Source organism: Bemisia tabaci, chromosome 6, assembly GCF_918797505.1.
Source record: "Bemisia tabaci chromosome 6, PGI_BMITA_v3".
Taxonomy (NCBI): Eukaryota; Metazoa; Arthropoda; class Insecta; order Hemiptera; family Aleyrodidae; genus Bemisia; species Bemisia tabaci.
Window position 1 is genome coordinate 36,740,427 of NC_092798.1, and position 18,850 is coordinate 36,759,276.

Consider the following 18,850-nt stretch of genomic DNA (forward strand, 5'->3'; position numbering starts at 1 on the left):
TAGCAGGGCAGAATTGCAAACACTGCGCTTTAAAAAAGAGACCATTTTCGGCTTTTTTCAAAATATTCGGACATAACTCCAATAAAAATACAATGAGAGCATTAGCGCGAGGTCTGGATGTCGCTCCCTGGTCGGAAAATTATGTTTTGACTTGTCTGCCGACAAAATCTCGTCAAAGCGCTCAAGAATAGCTAGGTCTGGACATGAGTCAGGAGTCAGGAGACCAGGCGACAGCAATAGATCTCAATTCGTCATCCTTTTTTCCCTTCCCGCTCGGCCTAGTGGAGCTCCAAAAAAATTGATGAAATTTCTCTCATCGGGTTCGATTTCAACTTTCCCAGTAAATTTACGCTCTGCTAAAAAAGTATATTACAATGAACTAAATTTCGTCGTGATATGTTGATAAGTAACGGAAATATCGTTCAGCAAGTTATAAATGCAGCAGTTGTGGTATCGATCTTAGTGTACCGTAGAATCATGTATTTTCATTAGTTTGACCACCATTCTGCTCAAAATTTCACCGCGAATCGAAAAATGTACACTGTAAAAACAATTTCCGAATGATAGAAAAAATTGCATTTTTACTGTCTTTAAATTTTGAGGGTCAGATTTTGTTTGGCATATGAGACAATAGGGCTGCGATCCCGTAGCGAGCAGTCTCGGGCTCGAGGGTTGTTAGACAAAAGGACGGGAAAACCCATGTCATCGCGTCGCTTCGACAGTTTTATGGAACCACGTAGCTGGGGCGGCTTCCTTTTATTCAGACAGAGCAGTGCTGAGACAGAGTCCGAGTTTGACCTTCGGCGTTGGGTGAAGGCTGTGTAGTAGTAATATGGAGAGGGGTCTATTTGCATCTCTCAGCGGTTTACACAGATATGGCTGAAAAATTGGAAATTCTCATAGTTTTGCGAGCATCTAGGAGCTAGAAGCTTTCAATCGACCCAAAAATCGTAAAAATCGCCCCGGTAGATCTCTCAAAATAGGCGTTACAACAGGAACATAACGAATTCCCGGGAACTTAAGGCCGGAGGGGGGTGGATTTGGCTTTAAGAGCGTCTCAGGAAGAAGAGTCTGAAAAATTTGGAAGTCTGACAATTTTGCGAGCATCTAGAAGCTAGGAGCTTGCGGTCGACCCAAAAATCGTAAAAATCGCCCCGGTAGATCTCTCAAATTAGGCGTTACAACGGAAACATACCGCAACTCTCGGAAACTTAAGGTCGGAGGGGGGTGGATTTGGCTTTAAAAGCGTCTCAAGCGAAAGAGGCTGAAAAATTTGGAAGTCTGAAAATTTTGCGGACATCGGGACGTCAAGGGCTTTAACCAGAGTCAAGCATCGTCGAAATCGGTCCGGTAGAACTCCAGAAATAAGCGTTACAGTGAAACCCCCAACGATTTTATTTATATAGATTCAATACATCTGTTACAGTTCAAGATTCATCAATAAGTCTTAAAACCAGCTTTTTTTCGATCCGTTTTACGCTTAATTATGATTTAAAAGGAGGACAATGCTACATATTGAATCAATGAATATATCCAGACCAAAATAGTCTGAAATTCAAATAATATTGCTTTAAAGCCAAGTAACACATATTTATACGTAAATGAAGTTCATGAAATGAATTTCTCTGTTTTTCATTGATTTTTCAACGTAAATTTTGAACAACGTGTTGTATTTCACTGTTCTAAGTTTTCAAAGAAATTCACGATAATATCGTCATGACGTGGAGCTAGTGGAAAATACACACACAGGATACAAAACAATAAGTTTATAAGTAAACGCGATTTTACAGAGAGCTATTAAACATGTAAATATTAACTATCCAACAATTATATTCAAATACCAAACATTTACATTGTTTCACGTATCATTATGATTTTCTCTCAGAGTCGTTCAATGTTTTTGGTCTGCTGTTTAATCTTAGTGACACAGTATTGGCGTTAAGCAAATTATCTTCTTCATTTCACCTACTGAATTCTATTGCAATGTCACAGAAACTTCCGAGTATCGTCCTTTGACGCAAGGGCGTATCTCGATTTTCACATGGGCCCTGGAAAGCACATAGTTATATGGAGAATAGGGCTCACGTGGAAATGTAGGTACGCCATTACGTCAGAGGAGCTACGATATATGACCGTCCACGTCAAAAAAGACTTCAGGCTAAGTATAGGGGGGCTAACTTGTCAGAATACCAATTTGTTGTTGAAATCTGCCAGCAAAATTAGATTTAGAGTTTTTAAGGAACATTTTCCGCAGTCCTCAAAGAGAAAGTTGCAAGCTGTTTTTTTTTTAAATTTATTTATTTATTTACTAAAAACGGACGTAAAGTTATATTATGATCCAGAAATTTTGTGCCCTGCACTGAAAAAATGGAAAAAAAAATTGAGATATTATTTTGACTTGAAGCGTCGTTTCTCGCTAACAAAATTTGTTTTTAAGGAACAAATGCTACAAATGTTTTTAAGTTAAGTTAAATCCTTGCGGTTTTAATTTAAGGTCAGTTTTTTGAGTTAAAGAGACGTTGCTATGATATCTTTTCTAATTTAAACTTAACGATAGCAAAAGCAACTTTCTTTAACTCAAAAAAAGGAACTGTCGGATTTTACTAATAAAAAACCAAATTTATTCAACAAAAAAAAACGCTTATAAGTCAAAATAGTATCTTATGGAAAACTTTTTTCAGTGTGAGCAAAGAAGATTCGAATTTTAAGTGAGTTTGCTATGCTATATCGTTTCTTATTTTTAAACGGATAACTGTAATTGGCCGTAAGTCCCTGTTGGCTCCAAATTGTCCGGCATTTTTTGTCCCCAAGATGTTAAAACAACACCCTGTTAAGCTAAAGTATCAGTAATACATTTCCAATTTCCATGGACTGAGATCAATTTTCTCGTGGACGAGTACATATCGACGGGGAACAGTGGCGTGGCGTGCTTTGCAATATATCGATTGATCGGCCATTTAAACCTGTGTAGAATTATCGATAAACAGGGTATTCGTAGCGAACACAGTATTAATGATTATTTACCACAGCTTCAAATGGGAAAATATCGATAGATTGCATAGCATGCCACGCCACTGACGGGGAAACTCCCAAACTACGTATCTCGGTTTGCAACATTGCAGACTTCCTGTCATATTTCGATTTTTATAAGCAAAGTTACTTAACGTCAATTTTTTAAAATAACTCGAGTGATTTTTTTTTGCCAGGCGAAAAAAATTCTTGAAAACCTCAAGGAATGATGTCAATCGGTTCCCCTTAAAAAATAACACAAGGGCGGAGATTTTGAAACGCAACAAACGAGATACGTTGTTTTGTTGTTTCACCGTCGATGTACATCAATATCAATCTGACTTTCTCTGGTAATAGAATAAAAGTTTGGTATTCTCATCACATAAAAAAAGGCATGAGTCAAAAGACTCAGATACTTCAAATCGGATACTTCTGTCGATCCGCACTAAAAACGAGTAACAAAGTCTGACTTTTCACCCTTTTCCACTCTCCCATTCCGAGTCTCCACATTCTCACTCCTCTTCGCCTTTTTCTCAAAACCCAACTCAACCTCGAGCAAACTCTTGCCCTGGGTTTCGGGCAGCACAAAAATCCCAAACAACAGAACCACCACGGAGCAGGCAGCGAACACGAACAGAACCCCGTAGATCTTCAACGCCTCGAGGAACACATAATACATCTTAATATAAAAGAAAAAGGCGAAATACGCAACGACCAGCGTGGCGCCGCTCATGATCCCGCGGACCCTGAGGGGGTACATCTCCCCGCTCATGGCCCAGGGGAGACAGGTCACGGACAGGTTGGAGGCGACGATGCAGGAGAGGATGAGGCTGATGGGTAGCCATTGGTAGGGCCTCGCGAGGATCTCCGTGTCGCGGTAGGCGAGTTCGTAGGCGCCTGTGGCGAGGAGGGTGAGGGCCATGCCCAAACCGCAGAGGGCGGTTGATCCCTTCCGCGAAACGGATTTGGCGTAGACGCCGATGGTGGCGTTCGAGAGGAAGCGGATGGTCGACATGGCCACGGAGACGGTCATCGGGTCGTAGGTCGTGCCTAAGCTTTGGATGAAGTCCACCTAAAATCAAAGAAAAAAATCACATTTTAGGGGCTTGGAGGAATCGTGCATGAAATTGTGACCGAACAGCTTGTCCGGTATTCTAGGTAGCGGTAGCCACCCTGACCCAATCCTAAATAACTCCCCTTAAAAAGTTGACGATGGTCATGTTCGACGAATGGTAGATCACAGATTACCTGAGGAGGTACTAGATTGGGTTCCTCCTGGGAGGAATGGTATAGGGAATGTCCAGCAAAATCGTCGATAGGTGGCATTCCAGATGAAACTACAAGATGCCATTTACCAGGTGACCTCTGGGTCGATAGACAAGAGTGGCGATTAGGTGTCGCAGAGCGCCCGGGTGCGCTGTAAAAGCGACTTGTATGTATGTAGGGACTTGGAGCACAAGGCGCATAAGTGCAGTTCTTGAAAAATTGAGATATTAATGATTTCAAGTGAAAATAGTCTTAATGCGTCTACTGTGAAAAATTCGCACTCAAATTCCAATTCTTGAGCATCATAGAGTCGGTTTGAACTTTCTCTCCGCGATAAGGAACCACGTAATTACGAAACTTCGAACACGTATTTCTCGTAATAGCAATTACTGCACTTAAGCGCCTTGCCCCCTGAGCCCCTCCTTAATTATTTTCAGATTTGTTGAAAAATGGAGGGATGCCGAGCACTCTGCTGTGCTAAGGAGGAAACGTCATATAAACATTCGAGAGTTGTTACATTTTTTTCGATAAAATGTTTATTTTAAAGGCAAGTTATGAATATTTTTTCTTAACATTTTCAGGAAGTTTAAGTGGAACTGTAAACAAAGTTATCTGAAAAATTGAAGGAAAATTATTCATATGTGTACCAGGAGTTTCGTGCTTTATCAAAGAAAATCTGGCAACACCTGAAGGTTCATACGGCGTTTTTCCCTGAGACAGCAATACAAATGCTATGAAACAGACGGAGACATTGAGCTTTCAGATTCCCGAAAAACTACTTCAAATGGATCCAACGCAACAAGTCACGCATGGAATTCAGCTATCGGCCTTTTAAATCAAATTGAGAAAAGCGAACGACGACGCGACGACGTGACGGCAGCGCGGCTGTGCCATAAATTTTCAAAAATAAGTATTTCGGAAGAAAGTTCTGAATATTTTGCCTTCCAGTTTGTCAGACTCCCTCCAAGTTACGCACGAAATCCTCCGAAAAATTGGAAGAGAAAGATTCACAAATTTTCCTGAAATCTCGTGATTTTTCGAGGGAAATTTGGCAACGCATGAAGGCTTTTACACCACTCTCCCTTAACTTAGCAGAACAGTGAGAGATACAAAAATAACACGACTGTGGAAGTTCTAAGCCATTTCTTTCGTGTGTCGTGTTTAAGTATCTCTGCTCCTTTTTTATTTTCTTAAAAGAGAACAAATCAAAATCATTCCGTGATGAATTGTTTTCTGGATTTGCTTCGCGCAAGGAGGAAAAATCATGAAAGTTGTCAAGAATTAACGTTGAGTAGTTTTCAATTCAAAAATTAAATTAATATTTTTCATCTTATCTCATAATAATTAAGGCTTACTTGAAAACTTACAACGTCGTAAATTGAGGTCTGAATGGTTTTTACCTCGCCTAGGGTTATGAGAAAATGTGTAACTGCGCACAGCTAGGGTGTAATTTCAGCGGTTTAATCGTAAGCACCCGCCATCAAGTCAGAGCGATTCCGTTGAAGGCGCACTGAGCAACTATTCCACCACGGAAGTGTGGCACAGTATCACACGAAATTGAAGGCGCACTGCCGTTTGTAAATTGACGAGTACCGCTTACCACCGCGGAGAGTCCTACTAACCTTGCAATATGCGGCTCCTGCCCGATCGATTTTTGTGAAACTTGGTAGTGGGTCACATTTTATAATGAGAAACTTTACTTTCGACCCAAATTTTCAAAATTTGAAAATCCGAAATGGTGGATGTGGCCTAATTGCTATCTCGGCCTCGGCTTCTGATCGATTGATTATTGAGAAACTTGGTGTCAGAGGGCATTTTTTGACGTATAAGTCGCAGTTTTTAGTAAAATTATAAAAATTCATGAACTAAGATGGCGGAAGTGGCCAAAATAGCTACATTGACACCTCTGAGATTATACAACCTTTCAATCGAGTTATCCATTATTTTCTAATCAGTTGCTAAATCGATGGTCATCTCAGTTACTTTAGACCTCGATGTATCCATGTTTCTCAATTGTTTGCGTTGAATACTATGCTAGTTCGGTTACTAGCAGTAAATTTGTACAGTTTTTCACTTCATCTATTGATTATAAAATAATCAAGACTTGTCTCGGGCAGTAAGCCATATTTGAAGAGAAACGCAACGACAACGCGTCGAAATGACCTCCAATTGACTTAGGAATGATTACGTATATTTTTCAATTTTATCCTAAGTTAAATGAGTTTTGCAATAAACGAATTGATCAGGGGAATTCTGAGAAACTATAAAGGTTGAAGTGCTACAAAAAAGCAACGCTGGCTTAAGTCTGAAAATTCCCGTAAAAACGCCTTCAAATAGACCTAACGCAACAAGTTACGCATCACGTTCTTTTTTCACCTTCCAGACTCATAAAATGAGACTTTAGACTTGTGTAACTGAATAACTTGCGAGTGAATACATTTTCAGCACAAAATCTGAGACAATTTAGTGAAAAAACTGTGCTTACAATATTTTGGGATTTAGAATGTAAGAATTACATTGGAGCATCAGCATTTTTTTTTTGCGGAATGAAGAGGAGAAGAATATTGTTGCATGATGGTATCCTTCGAATACCTCACGTCTTTAGACCTGTGACTCTCAGTTTGTGGGTTTATTTTTGACATTTTAGTTTTCAATGTACAGAAATCTAAAAACATGAGCTCTACGATTTTAACTCTCGCACATGCATCCATGAATTGTTCTCATTTGTCTGTGCGAAAAGTGATTCATTATTCGAAATCCTTTATTCAGAAGAAGAATATGCCAGAGTATTGAGCTTGTTTTTGTTACCAAAAAATGCGAAAGGTTTGCGAAAAAACAAAAATGAAATAAAACATGAGGGAAACAGGAAAACTTGAATCGATATCTTTTAAATTCCAACGAGCGAGTGAATAAGGCCAATGTTCGAAAGTTGAATCGGGTAAAGTTTATCAATAGCCTTTTGTCCAAATGGATTACAATGCGCGAATTTTTTTTCAGACACACCTGAATAGCTCTGACAGGTGATTTTTGCTATATGTATTATGTGTAATCCATCTGATAAATCTAAAAACCCCTCCGGAGAGCAATATTTTGCTGAAAAAATATTATTTATTAATTTTTAATGAGGGATCAGAACTTTACCTTTGAGGTTGATCATGGCCTTGGCAATCGCTTGTACGGATTATGGATGACCAGAAACGCAACAATAAACGCAAACATAAATACGATCAGACTGATCAACTTGACGAGAGTGCTTTCCGTTATAACCAACATTTTCCCAGCTGAGCCCGTCCCTGCTTTTCCAAAACCAAGAACAGCAGCAGCACAAGCCATCATAAAAATCGCGAGTCCGAAATAAGTATGAAACGGAAACATCAAGTACCGCACTCTAGCCAAACGCGGAACAAAAAACACGATCACAGATACAACCCACTGCAACGCGAAACCAACGAAAGCTATGAAACCGAATAAGCTATGAACCGTGTTGACATGTGGTTTCGGGGGTACCGCCAGATTTCTGGAATCGTACGCAGCATAAAGCCCGGCTGCCGAAACGATAAGTGACACGAAAAGGATGATCGCATGGTTGATTTTCAAGTTTGGTTTCTTCCAGTGTCTGAATGTTCTGTACGTTAGCAAACCGTTTCCGAAGAGGTAGACCATTCCAAGTATAGACAGGAAGTAGTGCCAGTTGAACTGGAGGTGGCGGTCCGAGTGCCAGGCAAATCCTGCTCTGAAATATGTGGTCCATAACAGCACGAGGAGCACCAAAAGCACACCAACGATTTGGGCACATGTTAAAAATATGTTGAAAGATCGGTAGTTCTTGTGAACATTCGTTAAAGAGGCTTGGCTGTTTGTGTCTGATCCGGTAACCATTGGTTTTTCCTTATCACTGTTTTTCACGTATGAGCACATTTTTGGAATTTAAAGCTGTAGAATTGAAAAATCGACGTTCTCAAAAATGTAATTTAGGGCGCAACTAAAGGAGGACGGGATTAAGTTATTGAATAATTAATTAATGTTTTACTCCACCATTAAGCACAAAAATGAAACCGTAGGCAAGATCTTAAATTTAAATTTTTTTGGAACAGATGTTTCAAATTGAAACAGGTTTGATTTTAAAATTGGCATTTAGAGATTAATAATTATGTTATTCTGTAACATTATCAAAAGTAATCTGAGCCCAGCAAACAAAGATAAATTCGTGAATTCTAGGAGAAAAATCTCTATTTTCCCGAATGGATATACTGTAGGGCACAAGGACTAAATACAGTATGGACAAAGATCATCAGTTTTCTTTTCGCATGTGAAGGCAAGATTCTGAATATATTATCACTATTTCAAGCACAAAGAAAAACTCGTATGTTCTTTTTTTAGTCTATAAAAACAGATAAAAATTATTTTAAAACATACTATAGTGCCTCACGCGGAGCTACTAGACTATTTCACGTAGTTTCAGTAATAACGGGGAATAAATACTTCAAAACGTAGCCCTGCTCGTACTTGACCGGTTTTCGGGGAAAAGAAATGTAAATATGAATGCAGTATGATGCTGCCAAGGCACAACTTTTCACCGGAGAGAATTAAGCCGCAAAATCACTTGAAAGATGGGATTATTCTTAACAGGGTCCTCCAAGTGGCGTTTACGTGACAATTGACATGTAAAGACCACGATGTTTCCACTCGTGTTTACAAATCATCTTGTAAAGAACAATGGTGCTACATCGCCTAGAAAATCACCGGTAAACATATTAGAATACAGGTGTGTTTATTTCAGTTATTTGTCCGCGCATGAGCATAAGCGGAGTGTCCCCGTTATCCGCGGTAGGGACGTTGCATTGTCCACTAAGCTCTCTCAGATGAGGGAGAACATTATGTCGGTTTTTGATGTTTTATTCCACGTCCGATTAAAAAAAAAATATTAAATCATAATAAAAATGTTTTAAAGGTCTTTTATTGGCGCTATGTTTGGCAATACGGCTAAATTGGATCGGTGTTGGTTGGAATGAAACAATTCAAATCCGCGGCACTTTTAAACCGCGATAAGTGGAGCGTTATTTAGCCTCTTGAGCTATGTTGGTCAATTTGTCGTATATGATTAATTAAATCATTTTTTCTTCAATTCACAGAAAGAATCCGGGAAATATGTCACCACACGTTCTTCAGAAATGGACCGCGTTCAACAGAAAGGAACCAAGCCACATCAGCTATTGCCAAATCTCATTGGAAAATTTAATTTTTTTATATGAAAACGGCTGCGCAGGTTTTCATTCAAATTTCAGTGAATTTTCTCCTTAGTTTGGAGCAAATTCCTTAAAATTTTCAAAAGAATCCGCACAAACGTTCTCTTGTAAAAAATTAAATTGCTCAGTTTTTGGCAATATCTGATATGGCTTGGTTCTTTTCTGTTAAACGTGGTCCAAATAATCCCAACGGTTTCACACACTGGAAAAAAAACACATTGAATCTAGATTCCAGACTCTTAAAAACATTGACAAGAAAGAATGCTCTTGATTCAATCAGATTTTTGCTTCAATCAAAAAGAAATCCGCTCAAATTAAGAGGCTTGGTTCTTGATTTAAACTAGACTCTGATAGAATCAAGAGTACTTTTTCTTGTCGATGTTTTTAAGAGTCTGGACTCTAGCTCCAATGTGTTTTTTTCCCCAGTGCACAGTTTCATGAAGTCGAAAACTTAGACGAGAAAGTTCCACAAACCTGGTAGTAGATAATATCGTAGATCCCCGTCGAAAATTGCAGGACGTGAAACATCGACAAAATCACAAACGGCTTCCACACGATCGGCTCGAAAAACGACTTAAGCTCCAATTTCTCCTGGTTGCTCTTGCGTTCCTTCAGGTCGTCCATCTCCCGAAGGATATCCGCCTTGCTCCTTCCGAGCCGCTCCAGACTCCGGAGCGCCTCGTCCTCTCTCCCGTGCCGGTAGAGCCACCCGGGAGACTCGGGGACGAACCACTGGACGCCCGCAAAGGCGAAGGCGGCCAGGCTGTAGGCAAGACAGGCCGAGTTCCAAGAGACAAAGGCGCTCATGACCGTGCAGATGAGGACGCCTCCGGAGAACATGGTGGAGATCGCCGAGAGGAAGAGACTCCGCTGAGTCGGGGTGCAGATCTCCGCGATGTAGACCACTGCGCATGCTTTGAAACCTGGAAAAAGAAGGACACTGTCTAAGTGACGAGTAGGTGAGGTTAAAATAGACCCCGTCTTTAAGAAGGAAGGCTGCTGAAGAAGGTGCGTATTGGGTTCCTCCTGGGAGGAGACGAGGGGGACGCCTAGTGAACGGGTGGCGACAGGGGGTTTTAGAAGAAATGATGTTCATAAATAATGACGCGTCGTCTAAGTGTCGCAGCGATTTTAGCGTTCGTCCCGCCAGCGAGGGTCGACAGGGCGGTCAAGACATCTTCGCAATTTGACGCGCCTTCAATCCGGCGGGGCTGCAACATGCTTACTCCTGTGGTCAAATAGTTGTATGTCACGCCTGCCGTAAACGAACTCAAATATCAATGGTTCCACGCGAAAAGGAGCTTATTTACCTAGATTGCAATGTTGCAAACCACGGTTAATGCTTCACATGCATTCAATATTTTTCAAAAGATACGCGCTGATTCTCTGAAAAATTTACAACAATTTTATGCACGATTTTAATTGAAATCATTGGTAATTTCGTCGCGTTATTATACTTAGGCCTATTTTCCTTTATTTCTTTTTACGGAAAAAAACCACGATCCCAGATTCTAAATCGTAACCATTAGGATAGTTATTCTTGTTTATTTTCGGTGAAAATTAGAAGACAGTAGTGCCAACTCTCTGAAGGGCTTTGGGAGGATAGGGGGTTTGGGTGGCAGAATGTAGTGGAGCATCAAAGAGCGCTATAAAAGCGGCTTGTAGGTATGTAAACTGGACCGCGCTACGTGGAAAGGAACGAACCAAGCCGCATCAGCTGTTGCTAAAAATTGGACAATTTAATTTTTGCATGAAGATGGTTGTTAATTGGACAATTTAATTTTTACATGAAAACGGTTGTGCGGATTTTTGTGCAGAATTCGGTGAATTTTCTGCATAGTGCGTGATAAATTCCTTGAAATTTTCAAGAGAACCGCAGAAACGTTCCCCTGTAAAAGATTAAATTGCCCGATTGTGTTTGGCAATAGTAGATGTGGTTTCAGGACATTTTGTCAACGATTTTTTGTCCGCGCACCTTTTTTGTCCAGTAGTTTATGCCTACACGTAAAATAAGCAACGGTTACTTGGTTCAAGCGTTATATTTTAGTCGGTATGTAAAATTATATTGACAATATGAAAATGAGGAATTGAGAGAGAAGGAGGCATTGTTATGGTTGCTCATTTTCTAAATGAAATGTTACTACTTTCTCCTTTTGAAGCGTCTTTTTAAATTGTCATAGGTGAATATTTGGTTTCATTTCTATCCTTAAAATATTCGATGTGCAATATACATTATATGTGTATAGGTAATTATTTTTATTTTTTTAATTTTTTCTTTACGATTTTATTACTTCATTTTTAAAACATTTATATTTTTAAATCGTGACAAATATTTGTAAAACATTTTCCAAGCGACATTAATCTCAATGAACTGCAGCTATGCTGACAGAAACTGCAAACATGAATAAAAGAGGGGAAAAAACCAAGAAGTACGCAATCTTTAGTTTTAACCCATTAGTGCATCGATCTTTTAGAGTCAAATACGTCAAATTTTGAGCGTTCGGTTGCGTGTACATCTCGCTGCAGCACAATAAAAGGACAAAATGTAAAAGAAAAAATTAAAGTGCTTTGGAAATCATTCAATTTGACACGAAACCACCAATATTTAAAAAACACACATTATATTATTATTCTCCTTTGATAAATTGATAAATATTTTTTCCCCATCAATTTAAATGAGAATAATCGATGCAGAGTGTGCAAACATTTCAAAATCCTGAGTGAAAAAACGCTGACCATGCGAGTATAAATAGTAGGTAAAGCCAAAGAGAGCGGAGCGGCGTGCGGCCAGCGCGAGAGGCTCACTATCGCCTACAAACCTAAGTGGATACTTCACTCATTGCACAATGCTTGAAGTATCCACTTAGGTTTGTAGGCGCCAATGCGCGTTTCGTGCGGGCTGCCCGCCCGCCGTGCGGCAGCGCCTGAAGCAACTATTTCACAACAGAGATGTTGCACAATATTATACGAAATTGAACGTATTAAGAATGACAGCAGGCATCCTTTAAAAGTAAAGATCTTTCCTCGCAAAATAAATCAAGATACTTATCGTACACAGGAAAAATCAAAGAGCCTTTAGCTAAGGCAAATATAGATGTTTATCCGGTTCAGGTATAACAAGGTGGGAAAATCTTGAAAGATAATTAAGTCCTGTTACATTAAAGAGGTGTAGAGAGTTTTAGTGAATTTTGTTTCATGGAATTGACGCTCCCCCATTTTTACCAAAACTCTCAACTATACATATATTATTCTCCGTTGGACCAAACAGACAAAACAAAAAAAAAACAAGCAAACCCTCATTCTTCCAAGACATTTTACATTTTCATCCAAAAACGTCGTGAGCAATTGTCGTTTGTATTTGCATGTGGGCCAAATAACTTTGGGCCTGAACTGGCACGTGGACCAAAACTCCCGTGCCGAAAAAACGCGTAGACGTAAATTACTGGAAAAAACAGGTGTGCGGACAAAAAATCGTTGACAAAATGTCCTATAACCGTTGATGTGGCTTCGTTCATTTCTGCTTATCATGGTCAAAATAGGACTACCCGTGAGAGCATTTTTGGACCCTGAAAGAGCACGGAAAAAATTAAATGTTGCTTTATCATTTATAATGTTAAAAAAATGTGCGAGAAGATTCAAATGCTGTTTTTACATGAAAAAAATGCTAACTTAACTAGGGCTACGGTTAAATTAACATATCCAAAAGTAAAGTTAGCGTTTTTTAATGTAAAATCAGTATTTGAAACATCTCGCACATTTTTCCAGGATTATAAATGCTAAATCAACATTTTATTTTTTCCGTGAGGCCAAGGACTGATTTTATTTATTTCTATTATTTATTTTGCAATCCGTACATGGAATCCTTTTTAGGCAGTGGCACAAGAGAAAGTGGGGGGGACGACTGATTTTGAACCCAGGTTAAATTTTGGGTGAGAGTAATCAAAGTCCTCGTAGTATTCATCATACATACCCGTCGTTACCTGGACGAAGGAACATAATTCGATTCCAAGGTTGCAAAATTGACTCAAACAAATTAATTGTTTACATGAATGTACCTGTGCAATTTTTATCGAAAGTCTCTGATTTCTGCACGAGAATGGAGAAGAAATCAGTGAAATTTTTAATTAGAATTTCCAATGATTTTCCCGGTAGATATGTAATTTGTGAGTGGATATTTTACAACATTGAAATGTAGTTATGTCCTTGTGTGGGGGTAACGACTTTACGTGCAGGTAGCTTTCCAGCACTAAGTTAACCTAGCCTGGCTTTACTCAAACTATGTAATTTACTTGAAGTTTATAAGCAGTCGTGCTTTCATATGATAACCTCTAGAATTTTCCTATACAATGAACACCTGCAGTTGTTATGAATACCGGTCAAGAGAGAGATGAATAAAATTACCGCGTGATTCGGATGCATTTACACCTGACAAAGCCTTTTTCGGGGACTTCATTTTGAACATGGTGCCTGAGCACATAGCCAATGGCGGGACCTCTTGACGTAACAACAATTTTTTCGTCTTTAATTGACTTTACGTCTTAATTTTCTTGTTTGTTCAACTCGCAACACGTCTCTGTAATAATAATACTGTGCAGTCCAAGTAAATACCAATTATATCTGGAATCCAATCAATAACAAGCCGTTGAAATGTGTTCTTCTTTTATCGACGCATCCTCTCTAGTATGCATTCTTATGAAAAAAAATAAACACTAGCCACACTGAAGGTGATTCTGGCTGCAGGGTAGTCTGTGGTTTACATTAAGGCCACATCTTTCGTATATTCTAATTGAAATTTAACGATTCCAATGCGAGCTATGATCTTTCTCAATGTGATTTTTATATACAGCGTAAAAGGAGCTGAGGTTTCTTCCCCATTTTTTTTTTAAATTTCCGACGATTTTTTAAAACTGTTTTGCAAACCGCCCTACTATGATATCGAATCAGATCTCGTTCATTTTTAATGCGTTACGTAAAGTATGAAAACTCTTTAACCCTTACATGCCCTAGCCAGGTTAGATTGACCCGTAGCTCGCTAAAACACGTGGCTTTAGCTTTAGGTCACGTGCTTTCAACATATCGACGGTGTAAGTCGCGGAATCAAATAACTCGATTTGCGACGTCGCAGACTTCTTGTCATACTTTATTTTTTAAACGGAAAACTACTCAACGGCAATTTTTTAAAACTACTTTGATTTATCCTCTCTGTGCGAGGAAAATTATGCATAAACTTCAAGGAATGATGTCGATTTCCTTTAGAAAAATAACATAGAGGCGGAGATTTTCAGACACCGCAAACGATATATGTGATCGCGGACTTACGCCGTCGATATATCTGTTGATACGCCATGAAAGAGAATCAGAAATCGAATTGAAAAAAAAAATCGAGTTTCATAAAACCCGAAAATAGGAGAGACGTAATCTGGCCTTGTTTCCCCCCAATCTGAGCGACACCTCAGAACACCTAATTGGCAGAATAGAGCGGAGCATTGCAGGTGCACGCCTTTCGCTATTACGCCTTCGATTTTGCAGATGCAATACGGACATCCATCAAGTATGAATAGTTGTATCTCTGCGCTGTCATAAACATGCGTTGAGGTGTCTCTTAGTTTTGAAATTTAAGAGAACTTAAGGTTAAGTTTGCTCAAGATATACTGTGCTGTGCTCAAATTAACATTTTTTTTGGTGGGGGGAAGGGGGGGATAGGAACATGTAAAAATATCATCGGCACCTAAATTCAAGCATCGGACCGATGATCTCCACATTCCAGCCACATTCAGCTCCCATATTCAGCGTGTGATTCCGGCTCAAGTTTGAAAAAATGAAAATTGAGAGAGTTGCTTACTAGCCTTCGCAAAATGCACAGATGATGCGGCCGATGTAAATCTGCGTGACATCCGTGGACAGTGCGATCACTCCAAAACCGGATCCAATGGTGAGGTAGAAAATAAGGATTCCAACTTTTCGCCCAAATGCATCTACAAACGGTCCGATCAGAATAGCGCCGATTGGAGCCGTCACAATTCCCAAACTGGCTGCGAAACGAAATCAACAAGCAAGAAGATCAACTAAACGTATTGAACATTATCGAAACGAATTCTCCTGTCTAAACTGTGTCAAACTTCGAGAAAAATTCAAAAAGCTGTAATCCTGGAGTCATGCTGTTTTGGTTTAAGTAAATTTTGGATTCGTTTGGAATTGAATACGCATGCAAAGCCGGAAAGTAAATCAGCAGTTTTTAAGTATTTTGAACGGTGAGACTTGAAAGCACGGTTAAAGACGCGAATCTCTCTCATTTTTCTAAATATTAAAACGTTTTATGGAGGGAGACGGAAATTAGAGAGTTGCCGCTAAAAAGGAAATGATAACCATCTTTGCAAAAACTTTGGAGCTAATATACCAGACTTACTTTGTGTAGAACGTGCATAATTTACTATATAAGGCATCTTTTAGTGGCTGAGATAAGCAAAGTAACAAAAAATTCTGGTAAAAGAGAAAGAGGAAGTTGCGATATGCCCAGAGCTCCCAGTTTCCAATAGGATACGTCTTTTTTTCCAAACTCAACGTATAAATAGATGTCTTTTGATAAATAACGTCGAAGTTGAGTAATTAATTCTTTTACAAAACTTTTCTTGTGCTATTTCAGTTCCGTCGTAAATCTTTACATACCTACCCATGTTTCCTGATCCTCTGAGACGCGTATGAAACTGTCCTTCTTTTTGAATTGAGCCAACATCACGGCTGACAGGCCCTCATTTATCCCAATGAAAACATACAGAACCAATGCAGCACTGCCAGCAAACAGCTGAAAATTTGGGAAAAAAAGAATCACTTCAAATCTGAGCATCTTATGCGATACCTGTCAGAGACATTATAACCTACAAATATCCGAATTCGGAGGATTAAGTGTTATCTCAGATCGGAAATAAATCTGAATGACGACAATTCATTGAAGAGAAATTTGGTTTAGAATAAAGATTGTGGAAAACGCAACATTTAGTTTACCTCACTCTGGCTCCTTGGTTTTACCGCTTATGGTTAAAAACAGATCAATTTTTTTCTGACAACACATCATGCTACTACCCGTAGTTTTTTTTGTGTGTGTTCAATGATACAACTGTAATCAGACTTCAAAAAAACATATTCACGCGCTTCAATTCTTTATTTGAACCCAAGTACGCGAGAGACTGGGTTGAAAGCACTCATAGCGGGTACATTGCTTCATGTGTATAAATTGTTTACACACGTTTATTCGAGTGTTTCATTTTGGAAAATAATACCTCTCACGTATGTTCCTCAATCTAGAAAGCCCCCTCATTCCCCATTCAAGCGCTAAAGGTAAGCAGCTGTTTAATGTCGGGGTGGAAACATGTGCCTTTGGATTTTTAAGCGTGCCAGTAGGGCTCGCTTTTTGAAATCACTCGGATGTACCATAGTACAGCACACCGATCAACCAATGCTATTCAACGGGCCGTCCAAATATTTTTTTCCTCGGACCCGTTTTCTTGTCTTTGAACCATTATACTGTCAAGCCCTGATGGTCTCTTACCATAAAACCGAATGAACTGCTAATGGGGAACCCTTGAGAACATTTTCCTGTCAAAACCGTATTATTTCATTTGACAAAAACCTCATAGAAGCTTTCTTACGCTCGGAGGACTCAACTCTAGAACCTTCTTTCCCGCCAAAACTGTTTAGCCAATGAGCGTCTTGCACTGCAAGTGCAATCTGTGATGAGCCTCGTGACTCTTTATACCATGTACTAACCGTGGCCCCTGCAGAAATCCACTCAAACCACTGCAGTTATCTCCCGATATAGCTTTGGGTGTCAGGTTTCGAGCAAGGCAATAAAAGACGGCGAGGAGAGGGTCGCCTCGTCGAACCTATTATCTTCCACGCCCGATTAACCATTCACCGTGACGCCAGGATCCACCAAATTTTCACAAAAATTGTTTTCCGTCTATTTAGCGAGTTTTTCCTTACTTTCCGTTAAAGTACAAATAAAAAGAGACCTCATTTGTAAAAATCGGCCGAATAGGAGAGAAGTTACAGTTCGAAATCCAAAGAGATTAACTCAACGCGATTTCGATGCACGGCAGTTCGCCCAAATCACGGTCGTGCGAAATGCCGCATATCAGCTTAAAATCAAGATAATTGGACGGAATCTTTAAAATCAATTTACATTCAACGTTCATGAATCAATATTTTCTCCCAAATTTAGCAAAAAGTACCAATTGATGCAAATAACAAAGACGTGAAAATAGTAGGTATGTGTCCAACATTTTAGTTATTCGGCACGCTTTTCCAACATATTCATGTTGGATTTTTCTGCTTGTTTTTGTTTTATATTTTTCAAGAATTGCGTTTGGGCAGTGCACATCTTTCATTATTGACCGTTTAAAAATAATCATTTGCATTTAGAAACTGGAAAATAGGTGTAATTATTCCTGCATAAAGTTTCTCATAGGTTTGACTACTGAAGCGTAAATACAATATCAAAACAACGAGAACTCACGGTCCGAAACCAGCAATTCCAAGTCAAAGTCTCAGGGTCCTCTCCTTTTTTAGTCCTCATTTTTAGTCAGCCACCCACACTGTATTTTAAACTATCGAAAATATCCTTTGACTCGAATAAAACACCGTTCACCGTCGAACCTTCGCATCGCGGAATCAAGTCACCATATCGCGAGGGTACCGCATGCAATAGAACTGATCTCATTTACGCGGGAGATTCCAAGATCAGGGTCGAAACGAGATGAGTCCATGATGCGCGCGCGTGCGAGATACCGTTAGGATTGACAGCTATCAATCTTGCATCCAAACAAGCCACGTGATGACAGGTCGCGGATCGAGAAAACCTAGGAGACTGCCTGTGGAAACCCGATGGTTGAGCAAGAACGACCGGCGGAAATTACCGTATGCGTTGGATAATAATTTTTCTCGGATGCTCGGGAGAGGCGGCGAAAATTTAACTAATAATCAGGCTCTGCTTACGCGCGTCATATTGCGCAATTATTTATGGAAATGTCAGGCCGAGAGAAGCTTCATTACTTGAGGGCTCCGACGAGTAGTGGAGGCAATCGGATATCTTATATTGCTAGATATTTATCCTCGTTTGGTATTTGGACCTAATTTATCAGATAGGAGTTAACACACATTAAGTTGAAACGGAGAAAAAGAGCTTTAAACTTTTATTCCTGCAAAAAGCTCGCTGTAAAAAATAAACTTTAACCCCTCTTTTCACAAATTAATTTCTTTTTTTCGACCTTCAGATTTGGTAGGTGAAAATAAACGACCGGAGGAACTCAAAAATATTCTTAAATTATTGTTTT

The 18,850-nt window shown here is 39.4% G+C and overlaps 1 protein-coding gene across 2 annotated transcripts; it reads right to left on the minus strand.

The window, feature by feature from the left end:
• Positions 1-1,751: 1,751 nt before the first annotated feature.
• Positions 1,752-18,507, minus strand: LOC109036976 (facilitated trehalose transporter Tret1). 2 transcript variants are annotated; one of them, XM_019051432.2, is made up of 5 exons: positions 18,034-18,507; positions 16,188-16,323; positions 15,368-15,553; positions 9,996-10,444; positions 1,752-4,081 (listed from the first exon to the last, which is right to left on the minus strand). In XM_019051432.2, exons 1-5 carry the CDS (start codon positions 18,091-18,093, stop codon positions 3,455-3,457), a joined length of 1,458 nt encoding a protein of 485 aa, XP_018906977.2. In that variant the 5' UTR covers positions 18,094-18,507; the 3' UTR covers positions 1,752-3,454. The 2 variants fall into 2 exon arrangements, with proteins under 2 accessions (XP_018906977.2, XP_018906978.2); XM_019051433.2 differs by lacking the exon at positions 18,034-18,507 and having other exon boundaries at positions 16,192-16,323.
• Positions 18,508-18,850: the final 343 nt, after the last annotated feature.